Source organism: Lissotriton vulgaris, chromosome 6 (genome assembly GCF_964263255.1).
Source record: "Lissotriton vulgaris chromosome 6, aLisVul1.2, whole genome shotgun sequence".
NCBI lineage: Eukaryota > Metazoa > Chordata > Amphibia > Caudata > Salamandridae > Lissotriton > Lissotriton vulgaris.
This window is the reverse complement of record NC_141694.1, coordinates 1,800,260,536-1,800,284,560: the sequence shown is the minus strand read 5'-3', so window position 1 is coordinate 1,800,284,560 and position 24,025 is coordinate 1,800,260,536. Positions and strand designations below refer to the sequence as shown.

The 24,025-nt window shown below is 44.3% G+C and overlaps 1 protein-coding gene across 1 annotated transcript in view; it reads left to right on the top strand.

The window, feature by feature from the left end:
* Nucleotides 1-24,025, top strand: part of LOC147709528 (dihydropyrimidinase-related protein 1-like) — a 199,957-nt gene that overhangs the window by 92,494 nt on the left and 83,438 nt on the right. Inside the window, exons 5-8 of the mRNA XM_086928068.1 lie at nt 5,297-5,358; nt 9,358-9,438; nt 20,878-20,946; nt 22,477-22,597. Of these exons, the coding sequence (XP_086784194.1) occupies nt 5,297-5,358; nt 9,358-9,438; nt 20,878-20,946; nt 22,477-22,597 (333 nt within the window). The remainder of the gene's footprint in view (nt 1-5,296; nt 5,359-9,357; nt 9,439-20,877; nt 20,947-22,476; nt 22,598-24,025) is intronic.

Below are 24,025 nucleotides of genomic sequence, written 5' to 3'. Positions count from 1 at the left end.
CTTTGGTTGGTTACGAAATTGCTTCAGATCCAAGTACTGAAATACAGTCATAGAAAAACTACACACATTTATCACTTTGTCATATGCATAACATCAAAAAACATTTCCCCAGTCTACATATCCAATGTTCCCACACCTACACCACAACTTATCGCCCACAGTCTGGTATGTGACAACTAAGCATGCCGTCCACTGCTTCCCCTCAAGTAGGTCTTTCATTATCCTTAGCCTCCAATGCCAACATCATTGTATCCCAAGCATTTACACCGGATATATTGCTTTCAGATCTTTGCAGAAAGGCCAAGTACTCTGCCTCCACAGCAGACCTTTCCAGCATTCCCAAATAGCATTCCCACAGCTGCAGAGCCTCTGTTGGCTTCCAAATCAAAGAAATTTAGTGCAGGACCAGCAATATTTCCAAGTCTGCAACCTTGGATTCTACTTTAACCAATCCCAAAATAAATCTCTTGGCTTGAAAAGGTAACAACTACCCAGGACCTCTGTTAAGATCTGTGTGACTACATTCCAGTTCGATTCCAAGGCCCCACACTCCAGGACATGTGTAATATATATGGACATGTGTCACTGACTGTTGAATATACATTTGATGAAGTTAATAAGAAGTCGAATAGGCCCTATTCAGGGATTTACATCGAAACAGCTTCAGCCTTGCCGTGTGAGATTCCACAGCTGGATGCTCCAGCACCCAAACCCACTCCTTGTCAGTAAACTGTACCAGTAAATCACTCCCCCATTTAGTGTGTTCATTTCCCACATTAATCTTAATCTGATACACCAGTGAGTGGTTTAATACTGTTACAGCCTTACCACTGAACCCATGAGTTAATAATGAAATATGGGTTGGTGGTTCCACACTCTTGTACCTCCATATAGATTTTACTCAGCCACTGACTGCTCTGTATGTTAAGAATGAATACTTGGGCAGGCCCCACAGCATGCAAATGTTTGAGGCTTATGATTCTGAAATATATTTCCCATTGTATTAATCCCTGTGCCTTGCCAGTTGAATACTGCAGTTTTAATAGCCAACTTTTTGAACTCTGCATACCACCGTAATGGAAATGCAAGGGCATATACCTGACACTAAGGAGGCGTTTAATGAGCGACAACCACCAGCCCACAAGAGTAAGCCATTACCGTTCCCAAACTGCACTTAGCGCAGCAAAATGTGTCTTAAAACAGTCGGAAATATACTCCAGTCCATAATATTTTAAATACTGTTTACAAATATTATTTATAAATTGAATGTATATATTTAAATAAATTAAGTATTAGAGAAAAATGCAAAGTTAATGTGCTGTATCCTTTTATTTACTTAGTTGTAGGTTTAAAATAAATATAAAAAATAATTTACATTATCATTTTATGTTAATATACATAGATTTTTTTTTTAATTAAATAAACTTTTTTTTATCCTGTACTTTTTATTAGTGCCGTGGTGGCAGAGAACTCTACCTACATGTGAAAAGTTACTACAAGCAACGTTTTACTCATAAATCCTATTGTAGGAGGCTCCAACCACGCTTTCAGAGGGTGGAGACATCAAAGTCTACACTTTGGAATAATATTACACTTGAAAATGATGGATAGCAAAACAAAAGTTACTATAAAGAATGGTAGTAGATTTACATGCGAGTCAGTTTACACACGTACATTTACCTTTGGAAATGGGACCCTTTGTTTGTATTTTTTGAACCCAAACATGGTAAGCATGTATTCGGTGATACAGATGGCCTGAGCTTCACATCAGAAGCAATCCTTTGGAAAGTGGAGTGCGTGACTTGGATTTTTTATTGTCCACACTGGCAACAAACAATAAACATATATTTTTCAAAGATGAGCACTATGAATTTTTATACTACAATATGTGATAGTCCTCCACTAACAAATTACCTGGATTCTTTACTGTATTCAGCAACCTAGCAGATCGTCAGACATATCTAAAGAGAGGCCGCAAAAATGTGTGTTTTAGACCAGGTGTAAGAAAGAGTCTTCTCTTTCTATAACTGATTGTGACAGGGTTGAAGCAGGTTGTTTTCTAGGCATAGGCGAAATCTTGTAATTTCCAGAATGGAAATTAAATGAAATGATAAAATATTTACTCAAAATTATGCAAAATGGTGATCTACTATTTTGCGATTTTTTTTGCACGATATGCATCTTTGCATCCATGTTGGACCTGAGGATGCATTTCACACTAAAAAATAGCTTGAAATCGATTTAACGATAACAGTTATGTCCCTTCTGATTGTTCAAATTGTTCCCATTTTCTTATAAAAGGATTTTTACCCAAATGGCAACTCAATTATGCAACGTCATGAATTCTGTAATCTTGGTCATTTCACGAAACATACTAACAGGAAATTTCGCAAATTGCATGCAGACATTTTTGCCCAAACAAACTGGTGTTCAGGAAACGTTATTCCCCTGGGCTTTTAAGTCTTTTGGCGTTTTTAATACAAACAGCTGTATCTGTAAGTACTGAAGCAGCCTGAAAAAAAACGACCCCACCAGACAACATTATTTGAGAAGTGTTCATTTGTCCATTTGTTTTTGTTTTTTACTTACAAACACTTTGTACTATCATTCTTTGACTGAACAGGAATAGGACTTCTCTACAGACACTCTCTCTTTACATAGGATTCCAAAGTGCTCCTGGGTAACACCTACAAGGAACACAAACTTCAGGCCTATCTTACCAAGAACTAGGGAGAAAGGCCCTAAAAAACATCCAGTGGGCCAGACTGGTATCACTCCCAATAAAAGAGCTAAATCCGGGTTGGAAAACCTTGGAAAACAAAATTCATTGTAGAATATGCGATTTTAAAACAGAATCACTGCCACATCTGATGTGTTGTTGCCCAGGCTTCTTACAATCCCGGCGGAAGCTACTAAAACCTATATGGTTATGCAAAGGTGTTCGAACGATAAAGGAAGCAGTTACAGTTATATTCTCCTGCACAGCAACAACGGACCTTGCCAGAATTGGGAGATACATGCAGGTAGTCCGCTCTAAATTGGAGAAAGCGGATGAACCAGATAATTTTAACATAAAACCTCTCGATCAGTAATAATAAGTCACACTGCGGTGACAAGACCTTAATAGACTCAATGATCTTTTTAACTTTAATACTATTTATATGTTTTATCATAGAAAGAATGGAGGTATCCTTTGTATTTTAAAGTATGATATATTGCAAATGGTTTTAAGTAACTGTGCAATAAAAACATAAATAAGTAAATAACCCCAGTGGCAGTGCAGCTTCTCTGTCGGGCCTGTATATTTGCCTGTGGCTCTCCACTACTGAAGCACCTATATTGTGGACTTCTAGAGCACAGAGTACACTTTAAGGGATTGTGCCTACGACATTGTGCGATGCATGTCCGCCTGTAGTTCAAGAAGGACAGACTTCTGTACATTGCTTCTTGCGTTGGAGCTAGTGTTTAGATGCATTAGCAGATACAAGCCAGTCCCTTTGGCTTGCCAGTACTTGTTTTTTTCCCCCTTAGTTATTTGCAGCTCGTTAGTTTTTTATTTCTCTTTGGACATGACGTGTCTGCTCATCAACCTAATTGTGGGTCTTAAAAGGGCACCACAAGAAAAGACTCAGGAGTCACAAAATCATCAAAGTAATTGACTAGTGCAATATTGTAAGTAACATGGGTACTCATTTAATAAATGGAGACCAGCTAATATAGTTTTTACTCCTTCACTTGTTTTGAATGTTAATTTGCTTTGATTAGTGTATTGTCCTCTACCCTGTTATTTCCAAATTGAATTCCTGCCAGGCTTGCCACTGCATCTCCTCTGTACAAACGCGGCATTTATCTTCTCAACATCTCATAATCGAATAACAGAGGTCGTAAGGACCAACCTTGAAGCATTACGATAAGTGATATTCTTACCTTTAGCAGAAGGATGTGATCTGCCATTAGTGGTACTTCCATAGTTGGGAACTGCCCTTCCCTGTCCAACTTGCAAATGCAGTCAATGATTGTATGACTGCGTATCGACCCCCATAATATAGTTGTATAAGAATAACGAGGACGGAATCTTCAGGAACAAAATATTGAAAGGTAAGTGCCTATATGTAAGTATACATAAATGTGGAGTTAGGTATAGAAAATCTAGACTGACTTACCTTAATTTTTATTTGATATTGTGTCCTCGATGTCTTGTCCCATCGATATTCTGGAGTCGATATTTAGGGTACAGGCCTAACAAATTGTATTTATTTAATATTTTCTATAGCGCAGAGTCGAACGTAAATCACATAATAGCAACATGTTTGGAGAAGGTGCATTGAGAAACATATGTAGAGACAATAAAAACATCAAAGCTCTTAAAAAGAGTTTGCAGGAATAGATTTGCAATAGGCAGTGTTAAACAGTTTCAATTAATGTCCAGAAGTATATACAATAGAGGCATATGTACAACATTAGGTGTAACAATTCCAGGAACAGTGTGCTAGTCAGTTACAAGTGTACACTGGGCAGAACCTTTATGAAAGTAACATTGGCACAGCATGAGGGTGTCACAAATGGAGCAGAGAGACAAGGATTTGTGGGGATGTCCAATGCAAATGTGGGGAAAGAGAACAGAGAGAGGGAATGGTTATTCATCATATGGATATGTTTACCAGCAGGTTTTTAGAAGGTGTGTGAACACACAGAAAGAGGGGGTGAGGCAAAGATGTGCTGAAAAACAGTTCCACTTGTAGGGGCATTACCTTAAAAGGATCTGACAAGGTGCACTGCTTCTTGAAATATGGGGTACTGATTGAGCATAGTTTCCTTGGACCTCCAAGTGTGGATAGCTTTTGAGTGTAGGATCCAGGAATGTTAAGGTAAATGCTTTGCCGGTAAGGTATGCACTGCTTATGGGATGTCTTTCATTAGTGGGTGGTGATATGAGAGAAGAAAGTTCAGAGTGATATGTTCATATTTTTGTTTTGGGCAGAATTATTGCAGTAGCATGTAGAATGCCTCTCAGGGACAGAGTGCGTGTATTTGTACTGGCTTTAAGCCAAGCCAGATATTTCTTCTTTCATTGTTTGAATAGGTGTGTAGTAAAAAAAAGTCTTTGACGAATTGAACTTTAAGAATTTCTGCTCCATCCATGTGTATCTTTTTTACATTTGTTTAGGTCGATTTCAGCGTCATAAACATATTCATAAGTATTTGTTAATACATAGAAATGAGTCAGTGATGTATTTTAGCGCATGATAATTTAAATCAATTGCACAAATTTACAAGCAACTATACTTTTGAACAGGTGTCACCTCCTTCCAAGTTTACATGGCGTACAAAGATCTATACCAGATGTCGGACAGCCAGGTACAGTATTCTCCAGTATGCACATTTCCATAGCTGATGAGTGTATGGAGTCTAGATTATTTTGCTATTATCTTGGACACATTCAGACATACAGTGCATTGCTTGGTGGATGTGATGATGGGATGCAACAACAGGTGCTTGAGGATACGTAGCCTGGTCCGCCTCACCACGGTCTAAGTTGTGGTGAGAAATAATGACGGCCACTTGGAAGGTCACAGAAAGGGCAATCTAGTCTTAGCAAATTAAAAAGACCAATATTGGGACTTTTTCCCCTGCAATAAATAATTATTGCCTGCTCTTTTCATGTCCTTATGGGTCGGTCAGCCAAAGGCTTGACCATTGCTAATGTCTGCAGAGTGCAGACTAGATACTGCCAAAAGGGACTTCCGGTCAATTTAGGCGTTTCAGTCTGACGTCACTTCTAATGGCACCTTCTCTTTGTAGCACTCAATGAGGCCCATGATGTGCCAGATGTGCCCGGAGGACCCTCCCAACACACCAGGGACACTTTTAACACAGAAAATGAGCCCCCAGTTTGGATGGATGTCTGGTCACTTTCCCAGTATCCACATCTTTGATTCTGCCTTTTCACCGTTCCGCGATTCCTGGTGGATTAGCTGGCATGGAGGTTTTCCCCATGAGGGTAGGAGCCTATATTTAAAGGGGGTGGACCTTCTTCAACTGGTGTCACAAAAGCGTTTCCTCCATTGTATGGGTGTTTCTCAGGCCCAGCCCCCAAACATCAGACACAGTGATTTTTTTCCACTGCAATGGACGATTCAGATGTGTGGTGTCAAAGTGGAACCGTCAAGCTCAGCTTGATCACGTGTGACCAATTTGTTTCTCATACAACTATGCTTCCTGCTCCCCCTTCCTAGAAACATGAAACACTTGGAATGGCACTGTCCTTTCCACATGACTAGTGGCCAACTAAAAAAGGCATTTTATCACAAGGAATGCATAGTGATCTCATGCTTAAATATACTTTGTTTCACAAGTTGGTAGCACTCCTTTCTACTCTCACAAAAACAGGAGCCTAGGGGGAAACAGAGACAGGCCGCCCCCCACTCAAAAATCTCTCTTACAGCAATGGCCTGCTCTTGAACAGCTCAACGGCTAAACAGAATGAAAAAAGTTTTTGTTCATGGGGTAGAGAGAATATCTACCTTCTACCCCCAGTGTTACACTACGTTGTAATTGTTAATCTGGCAGTGATGCCCAGGTATGTGTATGTGTATCAGTGTCCACTGCCACTACATATGCATCCTCCCTTCCATACGTGAAAAAAAGGGGAGGGGAGGTTGACAGTGCCTCACGGAAGCAACACCAAGGGGAGGACTATATCAGACTGGTACTCGCCTGATTCCTCACTTCTCATCATCGGCTACTGTCAACCTTGAAAATAAAAGGGAGAAAACAAACATAAAGATAGTGCATACACGACCAACAACCATGAGTTTGTGAGTGCTGAGAACCCAATGTGATATTTCTGTGCCCAAATCAGTGAAAAAACAAAATATCACCTTAAAAAGAGCGTAACTAACTGGCAACTCATGTCTTTATTCTGTGCTGCTAGCTCGCTCTGATTAAAAGTCAACCACTTTTAATCAGAGCGAGCTAGCAGCACAGAATAAAGACATGAGTTGCCAGTTAGTTACGCTCTTTTTAAGGTGATATTTTGTTTTTTCACTGATTTGGGCACAGAAATATCACATTGGGTTCTCAGCACTCACAAACTCATGGTTGTTGGTCGTGTATGCACTATCTTTATGTTTGTTTTCTCCCTTTTATTTTCAAGGTTGACAGTAGCCGATGATGAGAAGTGAGGAATCAGGCGAGTACCAGTCTGATATAGTCCTCCCCTTGGTGTTGCTTCCGTGAGGCACTGTCAACCTCCCCTCCCCTTTTTTTCACGTATGGAAGGGAGGATGCATATGTAGTGGCGGTGGACACTGATACACATACACATACCTGGGCATCACTGCCAGATTAACAATTACAACGTAGTGTAACACTGGGGGTAGAAGGTAGATATTCTCTCTACCCCATGAACAAAAACTTTTTTCATTCTGTTTAGCCGTTGAGCTGTTCAAGAGCAGGCCATTGCTGTAAGAGAGCACTCCTTTCTAAACATATATCCTTGGTTGTAGTCACAAGTGTAGATGGGTGGTATTATTAGTGAACTCTGCAAATCGAAATATGTCAAGGTATTACATTTATGCATCCTGAGACTATGTTCCTAAGACCTGGAATTCACAAAATCTAAAGTAAGATTTTAAAAACACAATGCAAAAAACTGGGGGACCGGGGAGGTGCCAACACTTAGAGAATGGTGCAAGGATTTGGATGCGGCTATGATGGCGGAAAGAGTGGTGTACACGCACCGTGGATGCCCTCGAAAATGGGAAAAAGTGTGGGTGCCTGGAACAAATACGGAGGCTATCTCTGTGAACCACCCATTCAGGACAGCGACGATGAGTCAGAATGAGGGGAGAGAGGGGGTGGTGGGTTCCTGGACCATGCCAACGAGGATAATTATGCTACATCACGTATTATCGATGTCACTGATGTCTGTTATAATTCATAATGCCCAATGTGAAGGCCATTTGATTAAAATATGCCCTGCTTACGTTTCAAATAAAAACAAATTAAAAAAACACAATGCACCCTACAGATACCCGGGCAGACTCTCTGCCACTAGTCGTACTCCTCTGGATTGTCCTTGGGCAGAGAAAACACGTTTAAAAGTCAGGAGAATTGTACAATTGATCATTTTTGCTATTGTCTACTGTCATTTGGAAAGCGTGGATGAATATGGTTAAATATCCTTCTCACACACTTATATAGTACTTTGACACACCAAATGCACACTTATGTCAACCATGTTGTAACTTCAGGTGTGCATTCTGACTTTCACATGGAGACCCTATGTATACACATAGACAGACCTCTTCAATTGCGCATTCAGTGACAACCAGTTTGATCCCAGCCTCAAACATCGTGACCAGGAACCCCTCTCTGCACATTATCAGAACCTGTTGCTAGCCATCATGTGACTCTACACATGCCCATAGCCACAAAAGTGCTACCTGCCTCAACCCTGTTCACTCTCCATTGGGATAAGACTCCCTGCCTCCTGTCTCTCTCTATGCATCTCCCTCATATCCATCTTTTGTGTTGTGCTGGCTCTCGCCCTGGCAATACGACAGAGGCACCTCTCCAGCAATCACCCAAACAGTGCCCTCTGTTGCTCATCCATGCAAGCATTGACCTGCATGCCTGTGAAGCTGCAATAACAGCTTTTTGTCCTGCCCTAATGCCAAGAATATGCTACATAAATGATGAGGGCTGGGCCACAGGAAGAAATAATTGGTCTGGAGCGCAAATGCACGGACACATCGTTTCCCAACAAGATATTTAGCAAAAACACCCCCCAAGGCCAACATAAAAGCCGATCCTGATGGCGCTCGGTGTATTTCTAACCTTGACCTCGGTGCCATCTACCACCAGCTGCAGCTCCAGAAGACATCGAGCCCCATCCCGGCTTCCCCCACCCTTACAGAGCAGCAAAGATACAAAGACGTCTTCTGTGGTCGTTTTTTAAAAACTCTGGTTCATAAGCGCGTATGAAATCCAGAATGGAGAAACATCTGTTTGCTCTGACACATACGAACAGTAAACACAGACCAAAGCATCTGAGCTCCAAATGTTGCCATTTTTGCTCGGACCTGTTTACTTACTGCAGCCACTACGTCTTGTTCGGGCAGAATCGCAGCAAAGTGCAAGATCTGGTAGATTTGCACAATGGCGCCGTTTGTAGTACCACAGACATTGGGTAAGAAATATTTGTATTGCCCATCTCTAGGCGCTGCAATGAAACCTAGAACACATACATACATAAATATATATATTCAGGTAAAATATGTTATTAAAAGCTTATCTTTAGAGGCAAACGTTTGGTAAAAAAAGCCTAATTTCACCTACTTTTGTTTTTTTCAGCTCTATGAAGCATTTACTTTCCTAAAGGGACTTGGCGCTGTAATCCTCGTTCACGCTGAGAATGGAGATTTGATAGCTCAGGTAAGTGAATAGGAGACTTCGGACTCAAAATCTCATGGGCAAAGAGAGGGGCAGATATTCCATATAAAAACTTTCATGCCTAGTTTGTGAGCACATACCATCAAATGTGGTCTTACATGTAAAGATAGAAAAGGCGTGCACAGTCATCCACATTCAGTGGCTGTAACTGTCCACATCATACTCAGGGTATGGAAAAGACAACTTGCAGGTATTTTCCAGGATTCAGTAGAGGAACCCATATGCAAGCACCAGAACTCAACTGAGGTGCTTGCACTTGTGTCTGCTGTCTGTGTGAATTTAGAGTTTGGCGGACAGGGCACTCCATCTCAAATGCAACCGAATACCCTCGACCCCAAACTCCCGGCTCTTACCTCTTTTAGAGGTGGGCCAGCATAAGCTTGCAGTCAATGGAGCTTCCATTGGTTGTGTCAGTGGAAAGCTTCCTCCAATGGCCTGACCAAGTAAGGTCCGCTGGAGGAAGGGCATTTCACTACCCGCCATCGCGCCCCATACCATGCGTGCATGTGCCGGCATGCAGAGTTTGTTTTCTAAGCACACAAGTTATAAGAAAAGCACACAACCAGACAATTTTAAGTCATAAAATGCATTTCATTCTACAGGTTTTTTCAAAACAGGTGTTCCCATAAAAGTTTTAGTAAATGGTAGGAGCAGCTGCAGCACAGTGGGTTAGGTCTGCTTAATGCTGCTTTAGAAAACCTTTGGTCATGTTTGCAAAGAACATTACAAGCACGTTCGCCAAGTGACCCCCACCCAGCAGGGGAGCCAGGGCAATTCAATGAAGGGGGGAATGTAGTGTTCTGGTCAGAGCTGCCACCTATGGAACTGGGGAAAGTGGTTTGAGTCTTGGCGTTAGCTCAACATCCTGTGATCCTGGGCAAATCAATTTCTCCTGTGTTTTGTGGATACATCACAACATCCAGATTAATGAGTAGAATAAATTGAAGAGGAAAACGAAAATTGAGTAGAAGAGTAAAGTTGATGAAAAAGGAGTACAAAGAAAGAAGTATAATTGAGAATTCGATTTATTGGATTAATAATTTTGAGGATTGCGCTGTGCAGCCGGATTGGTTCCAAAGAGTGGTGCCTTCGTGTTTTGACAAATCACTTACTCTCCACATGTCCAAAAAAAGGATGTGACATTGTGCTCATGTATAGTACTCTAATTCTTTCGGTTCGAGTTAGCACTATATAAACCCCCCCCCCCCCCCGCCCTTGAAAAATAAGATCAGTTTGCTCCTGCAAATAGCAGAGGTTCTAAGAACTCCTTTTATTTGAGAAACATAAAAAAGGTAAGACAAGCTTTTTTGCTAATGCTGTCTCCCCATAAAGCATAAACTGCTTCCAAACAGTGCATAATATCCGACTTTCAATTAAACACTTCAAAGGGACAATCAGTTAGATGTAAAATTCGGCCGTGTAACAAAATCAGCTGAAAACCGTCCCTGGCAAAGAGCTCGGCGGCACCCACAACCACCCCCCCCCACCCCCCCGGGGGGGGGTGTCGGCCGAGCACTTTGCCATGGCCGGTTTTGGTTCCCAGTCCGGCCCTGCATACAGCCTGTGACAGAATTACCGGTACTTCAGACCAAAACTTAAGTTTAACTGAGACAAAAGTGTAATTTTACTACTTGCAAATGCCCTGAATACTGAATGTCATAAAGTTAGGCTTTCGTCTCAGTTTATCTTTGTGAATTCGGACCAATGTTTTTTGTGTTGCAAAGTCCAGCAAATTGTGCAAGCTCTCCATCGCTCATGTATCTAACCTTATTTCTGGTTAGGCAATATAACTGGAAAAATATGTACTTTAAAATGTATAATGTGGGGCATTAAACAGAACATGGGTGAATGTGAGGAACAATCCTGCTCCTATCCATATGTTTAACTGGTAGCAGGTTTGATTGCATGGTGGCTGTTAGAAATGGGGATCTCTGGTTGGCTAATGTTTGCGCCAAATCCAGGCAGAGACCACCACTCTAGTCAGGGCTTGGGAGTTACACACCAAAGATGACCCCTGCTCACCCCCTTGGTAGCTTGGCATGAGCAGTTAGGCTTATCTCGGTGCCGATGTGTAAAGCATTTGCACAACACACAATAACAACGCACTAGGCACACCACAAAAGGAACTCCACACAAGGTTATATATAAAAATAGCCTTTGTATTATAATAAAGCACATTATATAGTATTCACACAATATACATTGTGCCAACTGGCACAGGCAATAAAAACAAGGGATTATTTACACATGACAGGGCCACGGGGGCCACTGTCAGAATTAGCATTTGGAAAAGAATAGTAAAAGTAAGAATATATCAGGAACTTAGAACACAGCCAGTAATCCCTGGCAGACACTCTACTCAGCGTCAACCTGCAACGTAAATCATAACAGGCACAGTATCACATAAGGAGAGAACTCTATTCTGCGCCAACCTCATAAGCCTAAAATCTGGTAGACCATAATCTCCTAAACATAACTTGCATTGGGAAATATACTTAATAACAACCTGCAGTTGGGAATAAATCAAACCTAGACCGCAGTAGAGAAATAAAACATAAGACAGTAGGTAAAACCTAATAACCATAAAAGCACATCTATAAGCATAAATCAAGGTGCATAAAACATACTACAAACATTAAATTTCCTAGCACCTATAAAAAGCACACTAGTGCCTTGCGCCCTACAGATCTAATAGTCCCCAGGGCCAACTGGCTATCGCTAAGGGGCTCAAATGCTCTCTGTCCAAAGTCAGGGCGCGCTGTCTAATGCAGCGACAGTCAAGGGTGCGCACTTGGCGCAAACCTAAACGTTGCAGCTGCCCACTACTTACTGGGCAGCTGGGAGTCTTAAATGCGGGGCCTAAAAGTAGCAGCTGGCACTAAGTGCTGCGCAGCTGTGCAGGCAGAGATGGGGCAAAGGAGTGCGTCTCACTCCTAGATTCAAAAGCATGTCCCCTAAAGAAGGAAAAACCTAAACGGTGCAGCTGCCCACTACTTGCTGGGCAGCTGTGAGGTAGAAATGCGGCATGGGCTCTCAATGGCGTTCAGGACAAATGTGCAAAACGTGGGAGCCCTCTAGGCTCTAAAAATAAACATGTGTCCCTGGGAGCACACTGGCTCCGGACAGAAGGGTGCGCCAACTGGGGTAGAAGACCTTGCCCCCAAGCACGTGGAGCGCACTAGCGCTTCTTAAAATGAAATATGCCCAGAGACAGGGGCAATTGTGGGAGAAAATCATGGGCCCCTCTGGGCCAGTCATAAAATAATGGTGCCATTGTTGGAGCGGCCCTCTAGGTATCGGTCCGCTCAGGAGACCAACAACACCGAGATGGGCACAGGGGGCGGGCCAACAATATGCCCCAACATCACCCCCCCAACCACCTCTAAGAGTTAGCCCACACTCACCGGCTGTTCTCTCCAGACACCGTCTTCTCTGGTGATTGTGGCATGTTCTGGAGAACCCCAGCTCCTCGGGGACTCTCTCCCTTACACTGGGTGGGGGCAGGCACCGGCAATGTGCCTCGAGCCCCCTCCGCCCTCAAGCTCCCGAGGGGCTCTCCCTCAGCCCCGCACAGGCAGGCGCCAGCTTCCCTACTCTGGGCGGCATCTCCTCTTTCGGCGAGGGGCTTCCCTCCACTACATGGGAGCCCCGCGCAGAGCCACTACTCTGGTGCCATTCCGGTCCGGTTGCAGGCCCCGCCCCCGTCACTGGCAGGAGTGCCTGACTTACGGTTTTGGCACGAAGGCCGCGGCGGTTATTCTTAACAGCGGCAAATGAGGGGTGGCTCCCTCGATATACAAAATACAGTTGGCATGCCGGGTGGGCACCGCTAGGGCTCTGATAAGCGGGGTGGGCACCCGCAGAAATTTATAAGAGAAAACGAAGATGCAGGGTAGGCACCTGCGCAATAAAATAAAAACAGGCGGCCATAATGCAGGGTGGGCACCTGCAAGGGAATATTAAAATAAGCGGGCATACTTGAGATAAAGCGCCCCCGACGCTAAAGGTACAGACACCCAGCCTCAAAGGGCAAAATAACGCAAAAGGGTCCTAGGGCATAGCTGGGCAAGGAAGATGAAATGAAATGAAATTAAATTAAATGAAATGAATGAAATGAAATTGGATTTATAAAGCGCATGGCTGCCCTAAAGCGTCCCAGCGCTAAACTAACTAATAACAGAAGACCCTGAGAAGAAAGTGAAAGAAAAGACAAGAAATTATTCAACCTTGGGAAAAAGGAAAGTTTTAAGGGATTTTCTGAATTTAAGGTAGGAGGGTTCCATCCGGATTTCCCTGGGGAGAGCGTTCCAGTGTCTTGCCGCGTTCAAGGAGAACCGGCGACCTCCGGTATGGGCTTTTCTCATTTTAGGAATGGAGACCAGGTTTTCCCCGTCAGACCGAAGGGACCGCAGTGATTTGTAGGGACAGATCAGCTTTCTTAAGGCAGGAGGGCCTTTACCTTGCAATGTTTTGTGAGTGATGCACAATGATTTAAAAGCAATTCGTTCCTGGATGGGGAGCCAGTGCAGGGTTCTCAGTAATGGCTTGGCTGAGGCCCTTCTAGGTGCCCCCATAAGCAGTCTAGCTGCGGCGTTCTGTACCCGCTGCAGGGTGTTAATTGTGGCTTTAGGTGCAGCCAAAAGGAGAGCATTGCCATAATCCAGTCTAGATAGTATTAGACCTTGGATTAGAAGCTTCCTTGATTGAAAAGGCAGGAGGGGGAGCACTTTCCGTACTGCGCGCAACAGACCAAAGCAGCTGCCTGCGACTTTCTGTGCATGGGTCCTGAATGTTAGTTGGGGTTCAAACCAGACCCCAAGGCTTTTGATTTTCTCCCTTGCTGGGGGCAAATCACCCATACAGGGCGGCCAGTACTCCGAAGGCAGAGATGTAAAATGATGACCTAGGAGCATGATCTCCGTTTTGGCTCCGTTCAATTTAAGCTTTGAGTCGGTCATCCAGGAGAAGATTGCAGTAAGGCATTTCGAGAGGTTGTCTGAACATCCCCCTTGTTGAGTCAGAGAGACGACAAGTTGCGTGCCATCTGCGTAGCTGATGGATTTAATCCCGAAAGGGGCTACTATATCTTCCAGCGGGGCCATGTACACATTGAACAATGTGGGGCTCAGGGAAGATCCCTGAGGAACCCCACATTGGAGGGGAGTAGGCTTTGACATAGTACCATTTTCCCAGATCCTAAAGGATCGATTATCCAGGAAAGATTCCAGCCATCTAAGGGCTGACCCCACAATGCCTAGTTTAGTGAGACGGTGGACAAGGGTTGCGTGGTCAACGGTGTCGAATGCAGCACTCAGATCCAGGAGGATCAGAGCCGCTGATCCCCCTGAATCTAAGATGCATCTAGCCTCTTCCGCCACCACTATAAGGGCTGTGTCTGTGCCCTGTCCAGGGCAAAATCCCGTTTGGGATTCGCTCAGTAGGCCATTACTCTCCAAAAATCCAGAGAGCTGCCGGTTCACCAGCTTTTCGGCGATTTTGCCCAGTCCGGGTAACAAAGAGATAGGGCGAAAATTTGCCAGATCGGCAGGGTCTAATCCTGGTTTCTTAAGGAGGGTTTTAATTTTTGCCTGTTTCCAACTCGGGGGAACGATGCCTGTAGTGCATGAGGTGTTCAATAGATCAGTGGCGAGAGGGGCAATGGTGCTCACAATTTGTTTGAGAATGTGCATAGGGGCTGGGTCAGAGGGAGAGACGCTTTTAATGTTGGATAGCGTAGTGCAGAAATCTTCCCTGGTGATACACGTAAACGCCTCGAGTCGAGGGCCTGTAGTTGAGGGAAGGGGGGCATCGGTGATCGAAGATATGGCAGTATGAGGAAGGCTGTCAAGAATTTTCTAGCAAGTCGCATCTTGATACGGTATCATCTTGTGAAGTGTTCGGCGCTGGGATTTTAATCAGCTGAGTGACGATTTTGAACGTTTCCCTGGAGGAATTGGCTGAAAGTCTAATTTTCTCCTCAAAAAAGGAGGCCTTAGTCGTTTGCCGCGCGGCTTTATAGAGTCTCAAAGCCGCCTGGTAGGAAGTTTTGCTGTTAAGGGCCCAGTCACTCCTCCAGATACGTTCCGCCTTTTTACAGGCCTTTTTGAGGTCTCTTAATTCGGTAGCATACCAGGGAGATTTAAAGGTGCTACTCTTCTTAGTCACCATTTTTGGAGGCAGAACCATGTTCAGGGAATTATTGAGCCAGTTCTGAAAATTCAGGTCTGCAAGCAAGACATCAGACTCTGCCTCCGGATCTGATTGTTCGAGGGCAAGTTTCAGCTTTTCCACCGAAAGTTTCGGCCAGGCTCTTTGAAGAGTACGTGGGCGGGAGGCACTAATCTCTTCCGATCGAAGTTCCCAAAAAAAGGGAACTACAAAGTGGTCGGACCATGGTAGGGGCAAAGGCGATTTAGCTAGGAGCTGGGTATTATTAGAGAAGACAGGATCTAACAAATGTCCTTTGCTATGGGTGGCTTCCTTGTTCAGAAGATTAAGTTCAAAAGCTTTAAGATTTAAGATGAGATCAGCAGCTACTTTATCATTAAGGTCATCGAAGTGAAGGTTAAGGTCTCCGAGTACCAGGAAATTGGATGCCCGAGGGGCCGCTACCAAGGTGACTTCTAGTAAGGAGTCAGCAAAGTGCTTAATGCTGCCCGGCGGGCATTAAATCAGGATTCCAGAAAGAGAGTGGGTGGGGGTTAGCTGAATGCTAAAACAAGCACTTTCTGAATCTGAAATGCCGCCATTCTCAAGTCTACATGTCAGAGAATCTCTATAGATTATGGCGAGACCTCCTCCTATCCCTTCGCCTCTGTTCTGATTTTGAATAAGAAAACCACTAGGAAGGGCGGAGATAATGTCAAACTCTGAGTGGGGGGATAACCATGTCTCTGTGAGGAAGAGCAGGTCCAGGCTACCTTCTTCAATCAGCAAATTAATCTCTACCGCATGCTTAGGCAGGGATCTGCAATTTAGAAGCGCCATCCTCAGGACATTACCGGTCTTAGTGCCGTTAGTCGCCACGGGGAGAAGATCGGGACAGAAGTGACAGCGACTGAATAGTGGTTCGGTCCCATCCAGCTGGTGATCACACTGACTCCTAGTGTGTCGTAACGCCAAGAGTTCATCACTTGAATATACCGGAGATCCGGAGGGATCCACGGGCATAGTGACGGGCCCTGGGCCTGGTCTGGCCCGGACGGGCCCAGACGGGATTGCCTCTGGCGCGCCCTCTGCGCCCGCCCGCTGCGCGGATGGGAGGTAAGCTTCATTTTATGGCGATCAGGCCTTAATTCGCCCGACCGCTAGAGCACCAACCGTACCCTTCCCCAAAGATGGCGGCCACAGTCGTCGCCCTCCGGGTAGGCTGTGTCAGTCCGATTGAAGCCTTAGCTCGGCCCTCGGTATACTCGACACGAGTTAAATTGCACCCCCAATTGCGTCAGGTATGTGAAAAACACAGTGCTAATTAAATTAAAATGCGGCGATTTAAGATCAGCTGTTGTGTGCAAGAAGGCAGTGTGCAAGATTAAAAATCAAATTGGAAATCAAATCAAGTGCCTAGCTCCCGGCTTTCCGCCTCAGGAGCGTTCTGCCATTAGTAAGGTTTTACCGGTTCTCGAAGCGCTTGCCAGATTTATGGCGATCGGGCCTTAATTCGCCCGACCGCTAGAGCGCCAACCGTACCCTTCCCCCAAGATGGCGGCCACAGTCGTCGCCCTCCGGGTAGGCTGTGTCAGTCCGAGTGAAGCCTTAGCTCGGCCCTCGGTATACTCGACACGAGTTAAATTGCCCCCCAATTGCGTCAGGTATGTGAAAAACACAGTGCTAATTAAATTAAAATACGGCGATTTAAGATCAGCTGTTGTGTGCAAGAAGGCAGTGTGCAAGATTAAAAATCAAATTGGAAATCAAATCAAGTGCCTAGCTCCCGGCTTTCCGCCTCAGGAGCGTTCTGTCATTAGTAAGGTTTTACCGGTTCTCGAAGCGCTTGCCAGATTTATGGCGATCGGGCCTTAATTCGCCCGACCGCTAGAGCGCCAACCGTACCCTTCCCCAAAGATGGCGGCCACAGTCGTCGCCCTCCGGGTAGGCTGTGTCAGTCCGAGTGAAGCCTTAGCTCGGCCCTCGGTATACTCGACACAAGTTAAATTGCACCCCCAATTGCGTCAGGTATGTGAAAAACACAGTGCTAATTAAATTAAAATACGGCGATTTAAGATCAGCTGTTGTGTGCAAGAAGGCAGTGTGCAAGATTAAAAATCAAACTGGAAATCAAATCAAGTGCCTAGCTCCTGGCTTTCCGCCTCAGGAGCGTTCTGTCATTAGTAAGGTTTTACCGGTTCTCGAAGCGCTTGCCAGATTTATGGCGATCGGGCCTTAATTCGCCCGACCGCTAGAGCGCCAACCGTACCCTTCCCCAAAGATGGCGGCCACAGTCGTCGCCCTCCGGGTAGGCTGTGTCAGTCCGAGTGAAGCCTTAGCTCGGCCCTCGGTATACCCGACACGAGTTAAATTGCACCCCCAATTGCGTCAGGTATGTGAAAAACACAGTGCTAATTAAATTAAAATACGGCGATTTAAGATCAGCTGTTGTGTGCAAGAAGGCAGTGTGCAAGATTAAAAATCAAATTGGAAATCAAATCAAGTGCCTAGCTCCCGGCTTTCCGCCTCAGGAGCGTTCTGTCATTAGTAAGATGGCTCCCAAGGAGTCCTCCAGACATCCAGGGGCAGGGGAGAGCCCAGGGAGGCAAGCCTTCCTCTGAACCCAAGCAGCAGCACGCCCCTGGTAGATTCAAGTCGCAAACAAGAACATTTTCATGGGGTCACAGCCCCTCCTTTTATACAGCTAAATCCTTTGTCTCAAAGGTGCAGGCAAGGGGAGAACCAGATACAACTGGTCCTGAAGCACTTTGTTTTGCTCAGCTCCCCTCTCTATTCCCAGGACAGGCCAGGGACATCAGACGCACCACAGGAGGTGGAGCCAGCATTGTAGAGGGAAGGTCCAGCCCTATTCAGGTCCCAGGTGCAACTCCACCCTCCCATCTACATGCAGATCTCCCTATTCACCACCAGACAGACTCACCCTAGCGCCTGGAGCCAAGAACACCAGCCAGCCCCTGTCACTCACAAGCCAGACAGGCAATTCTCCACTAGACACAATAAATCTGCTCACACCATTGCGCATCATTTATTCTCACGAGTTCAGACATACCAAACTCGCCCCTGCACTCCCCACATATCAGGAACTACCATGGACACACACATTCCCCATGCATTCCTATGGGAGGTCAGGCCACTCTCACCACACACTCAGAGTGCGCACGCACTTTACACTGGGCCACAGTGCTAAAGTGCGCAGAGGCCTAAAATTACTACTACCATGCCAGAGGCTAGAGGCAAAAAGTTTAGGGGTGAACCTGCAAAAAAGGCCTAAGTCCAACAGTGGCACCCCTCATAATTCAGTTGTGCACTCAGATGAGGAAAGAGTGCATATGCACAGCCTACTGCATCACATGGGAAAAAATGTTAGCCACCCAGAATGACAGAGAACCATCTGCCAAAGTCTAAATCAGGCCCTTACAACGAAATAATTAAGAGCTGTCACGTTGACTCATCACAGTCATGTAACCTATTTAGCCCAGTTTATTTCATTGATTTCTAGTACTTGAAGTTTGCTAGCATTTCCAAAACCTGAAATAGAAATACCAGAATGCGAAGGATGGAACAGCACTGGGTAAGCCACTCAGACAATACATTGCACAACTATCCACCTCTTAATGAATTGGGAATACTACTGTCTGAAAAAATAAATGACAGTTTATGTACTGGCTGTTCTATGCTATGCAAACTCAACTGAGGAGCAATGGACCACTATATATAGCAAAAGAGCTAATAGAGAATCGACATTAGGTAAAGGGCTAAAATGATATGGGTGGTACCTACTGTAGTAATGGGGCGTGCCCTTCCAAAAAAAATCATTGGGTTCTTGCACATATGGCTCTACAAATTAAGCATGGCTGCTCATGTGACCTAACAGTGGCGAAACAGCTGTACTACGCCAGTTTTTGTGCAAGCTACCTGCATTAAAATTACAGGAACTACCCTTTTTGTAAATGGTCATATGCTGATTCTACGCCTGCGTATTGACTAAGAAGCTTCCTCATATGCAGTGGACCCTCCATCACGCAACAAGAAAATGCCCCTTTACGTTGATGCATGCTTCTAAAACCTCTCTGCCTATGATTTTATTTTGTCGCCTGCAGACTACACATACTTCTCTGCAGCAAGAGGTTGGTTGTATGTTTGTATAAATGTTTATTTCGGATTCAAAGATCCATAAAACACAGTACAGCAAGTAACCAGATTAAAACTAATAAATAGATGACATTAAAACCAACAATCTCATAAAACATCAACCCACAATAAAAATAGGAGAAAACATAATAATAATAAAGTGTGTAGACTTCAGAGGATATGGAGAAGCATCTACACAATAAAAATGTAAAAAATCTCACTTTTAGACATCATTGCTTCAACAATTGACACTAAGCATACGGGTGATCCAGGCAGCGTACAAAAATGTTGTCATTCCAACAACAATGACCTCTCTCATGTCCAAACCTAAATTGCGTAATGCATAAGCATACTGACAAAAGCCCAAAAGATTACATAGTTACTTCAGCCATTGTTTTCGTGGTCTATCATAGGCTGGACGGAAAAAGGCAAAATGATGTAGAGTTTCTTCCGCTGACTGGCATGAGGGACACACATTAGAACTGCAATACGGCACACCTCATGTTAGACAGAAACTATTTAACAGTGTAACCCGTACCTCCATTGTAAGAAGAGTTACAGAGGAATGGAACCTAGGAGAAAGTAAGAAAATTATTCAGACTACCCGCTTTGACGCATGTCAGATCCCTCAACCACAGGTACTCTTTTAGTCGTGCTTTGACCAAGGAGCGAGAGACGTGTTTTGCCATGATGGGTTGGTTGTCCCTTACCAGCTGCTTGTTCTCCAAATAACATGGCTCTCTTTATAATGTGCAATCCTACAAAGATATTCCCCATTTCAGGAACACAAACCATATTGGATGGAAGCTAACTTACCTATGTCTATGCTATGCAGAATGTTGTGCCCTCTTTCGTCACGTTGTTCTACACATTCTTTCCCCTATACCCAGATTATCTGTGCTGTGTCAACCACAGTTAGAAATATGTGCACATATCATACATTTTGCATATACAGTTTTTGAATTGCTCTCCTCAGTGTGGACCACAGGCCAACTGCCTTTGGAATAGGCTTACAATCCCCCATACACAGTACTACATCCATGTGTTCCCTGTCTTCCGTAAGAAAACTCATGCCTGAGACAGAATGTGTGAATTTTCATGTATTTTTTTAATTATATTTAGGAGCAAAAACGAATTCTACAGATGGGAATTACTGGCCCGGAGGGACACGCGTTGAGTAGACCCGAGGAGGTAAGGTTTTTCTGTAGTCTTTTTTTATGCAAAATATGTGTAGCAATTTATTTAAAAGATTTCTAGGGCAATTTCAGAAGATCCAGGCATCGTCGGTTGTGAATCACAATATTATTGTTTAATATTTATTTGAATATAGGCTATTCATAGTAGTGTTACAGTACATTTTGGTTTGGTTTGGTTGGTGGCTTGAAGGCTCCAGGAAGTCTTTGCTTGGAGCTCCAGCCGCTGGTAAGAGCAGGCGGGATTCTGTACTGCCTGCATGGAGATGGACCGGCCTGTTCAGAGCCAAGCAGGGTTGTCTACACCCACCATTCTAAGGAAACTCTTAGAGAAGGGTCTTTCTTTCAGACAGAGAACATCAATCAGTCTATGACTGATTAAAGTTCTGCAGTGAGCGGAATGATGGAATATCAGTCACTGAATGCTCCTATCTAGCCCGAGCTAACTATCATTGAGTGAAATTCCTTCGGTCTATCAATAAATGAAGCGCTCACTCTCTACCATTGGGTGAATCGTCAACATCATTGTAGTAAATAATGCAACATCAGTCACTAAGTGAAGTCCCTTTGTCATTATCGTTGAATGAAGCACTACAGTGCCTCTCACTGAGTGCAGCACCGCAGTGTATGTTGCTTTAGTTTGGAGCTGAATACTGCAGTGCCTGACACTTAGTGAATGATTCTCTATGTGAAATCTGTCACTGACTGAAGCACTACAATGTCTATTTAAGTCATTGCAGTATATCAATTAGTGCAAAGTTGCAGTGTCTCTTACTGATGAAAGCACTGCGGTTTTGGTCACTGAGTGAAACACTACATGATCGGTAACTGAGTGAAGTGCCTATCGGTAAGTGAAGAGCTGTGTTGCTTACCACTGAGTACACTTTCTCTATTTTTTTAATTTAAGCACTTACATTTCTCTGCCTCCCTCCTCTTTTCGTCTCCCCGCTCTCTCTCTCTCTCTCTCTCTCTCACTTTCTCTACCTCTCTCTATTGCACTCTCTCTATCTCTTTCCTCCTAACTCCACTTTCTATTCTCACCATGCCTCTGCACCATATATCTCCATCTGTCTCTTTCTTTGATGTGCTACACTTCTCTTCTATCTGTTTGCACCTTCTCCCTCTCTTCTCCCATCAACCCATACAATCTGACCATGACTGCATGTTAACACAGATCACACACACAACCCATCACATATGCCATGACTGAAGCTAGCACTCAGCTGCACATACTATTTGTTTTGAGGAAGCATGCACGGATACCTGTTTTTGACCTGTTTTCTGTGAGTGAGCAGACCTTTCAGTGCTGCTGCCATCTGCTCTTTGGGTATGTGCATCAAGGTAACTTGCACTGCTCCTGCTCTATCTCTTTTGTGTGTCATGTCACCAAAGTGAATCAACTCTACAGAAGAGCTTCAACAATTGAAATTGCAATGCTAATTAAATAATATGTAATTCTTTCTGGATGAAATGCATTTTTGATTGAAAATGAGACATATACAACTATTGATGGTTCTTCCACCCTCAGCTTGAGGCTGAAGCTGTGTACCGCGCCATTATGATCGCCAGCCGCATCAACTGTCCCATCTACTTTACCAAGGTGATGAGTAAGAGCGCCGCGGACGTCATCGCGCAAGCAAGGAAAAAAGGTACTGCCTTACCTTCTGTTCGGAAGACACCAATGCAGGAGTATTTTAGGACAATGTTGTTACTAGGCCTTTCACATCATCTCTATTCTATTCTCAACACTTCTATAGCGCATGGCTACCCAACGGGCCTCCCAGCGCTCTAGGTCTTGTCAGGCTTTACACAGCACATGTTAGATAAACAAAAATGTCTTAAGCTGTTTCCGAAAACTCAGTTCCTCCTTGTTCTTCCTCAATGCTATTGGTAGGGTATTCCATAGTTTAGAGACTAAGGGGTAGAGACGAAGGGGCTTAGGTATGAGCCCTTGCGTCACTTTTGCGCTTCCAGTGTGTCATTTTTTGTGAGGCACGAGCAGGGTAAAAAATGCATGATGTCTCGTCATATTTACAAAGTGATGCATCTAAGTAGATGCGTCACTTTGCAAACCCCTGCACCACATTATACCTGCGCCAGCTATAATGTATGCAAGGGGGGCGTTCTGACACAAGTAAGCCTCGTAGAAGTGACGCAATGAAATCTATGAGATTTCACTGCGTCACTTCTAAGATGCCAATGCTTCAATATCTTACGCCTGCCTCACAGCAAGCGTAAGACTGACACAGGCACATTTCACATGGGACTTGCCCATGTTAAATGACCCATTGATGGAGTTGCATCACTTTTGTGACACACTCAAGCAATGCGTCATTTTTGCGCCTACAGATACGTCAGAAATACTGATGTATCTGTAACTCCTTGAGACATGATGCGTCATACTGTAAATATGACACATCCAGCATGTCGCAAGGAGGGCGCAATGAATAGTGACGCACCGCTGTTTTCACGCAGCGATGCGTCACTTTTCATAAATGTTGCCCTAAATACGCAAATGATCGTCCACTATTCCTTGCTTTTTTGATTTTGGGAACGGTAAGCAAGCCTTGACTTGCAGAGTGCAGTGATCTACTGGTGCAGTAGGGACTTATGAGATGTGGCAGCAGTCGTGGTCCATTCTTGTTCAACGCCCAGTGTCCAATACATAGCGCCTTGAACAGTATCCTTTTGATTCTTAGCAGCCAATGTAGAGCTGCCAGTGAAGTGAAGACAGAGTGAATTTAGGTAATCCCAGAGGCATCCGAGCCACTGCATTTTGGATCCTCAATTTTTTTTGCAGCACTAATTGAGGACTTCCAAGAGAAAGTGAATTTCCATAGTCTAGACTACACAATCAGACCTTGAAATACCCCTCTACCTGTAGATCGAGGAAGCCACCCCAGCGCTTTTCTTAGGGTCCTCAGCGGACCAAAATTTCCAGTGCCACATTTCCTGGCCTGGGCTTTCATAGTAAGTTTGTTATCTATTTGAACACCCAGACTTTGTACTGCCGGTGTCGGGAATGGTTGTGCCCCAAACAGGCCTAAGCTAGCAAAGTTCTTCCCAGTTGGAAAGAT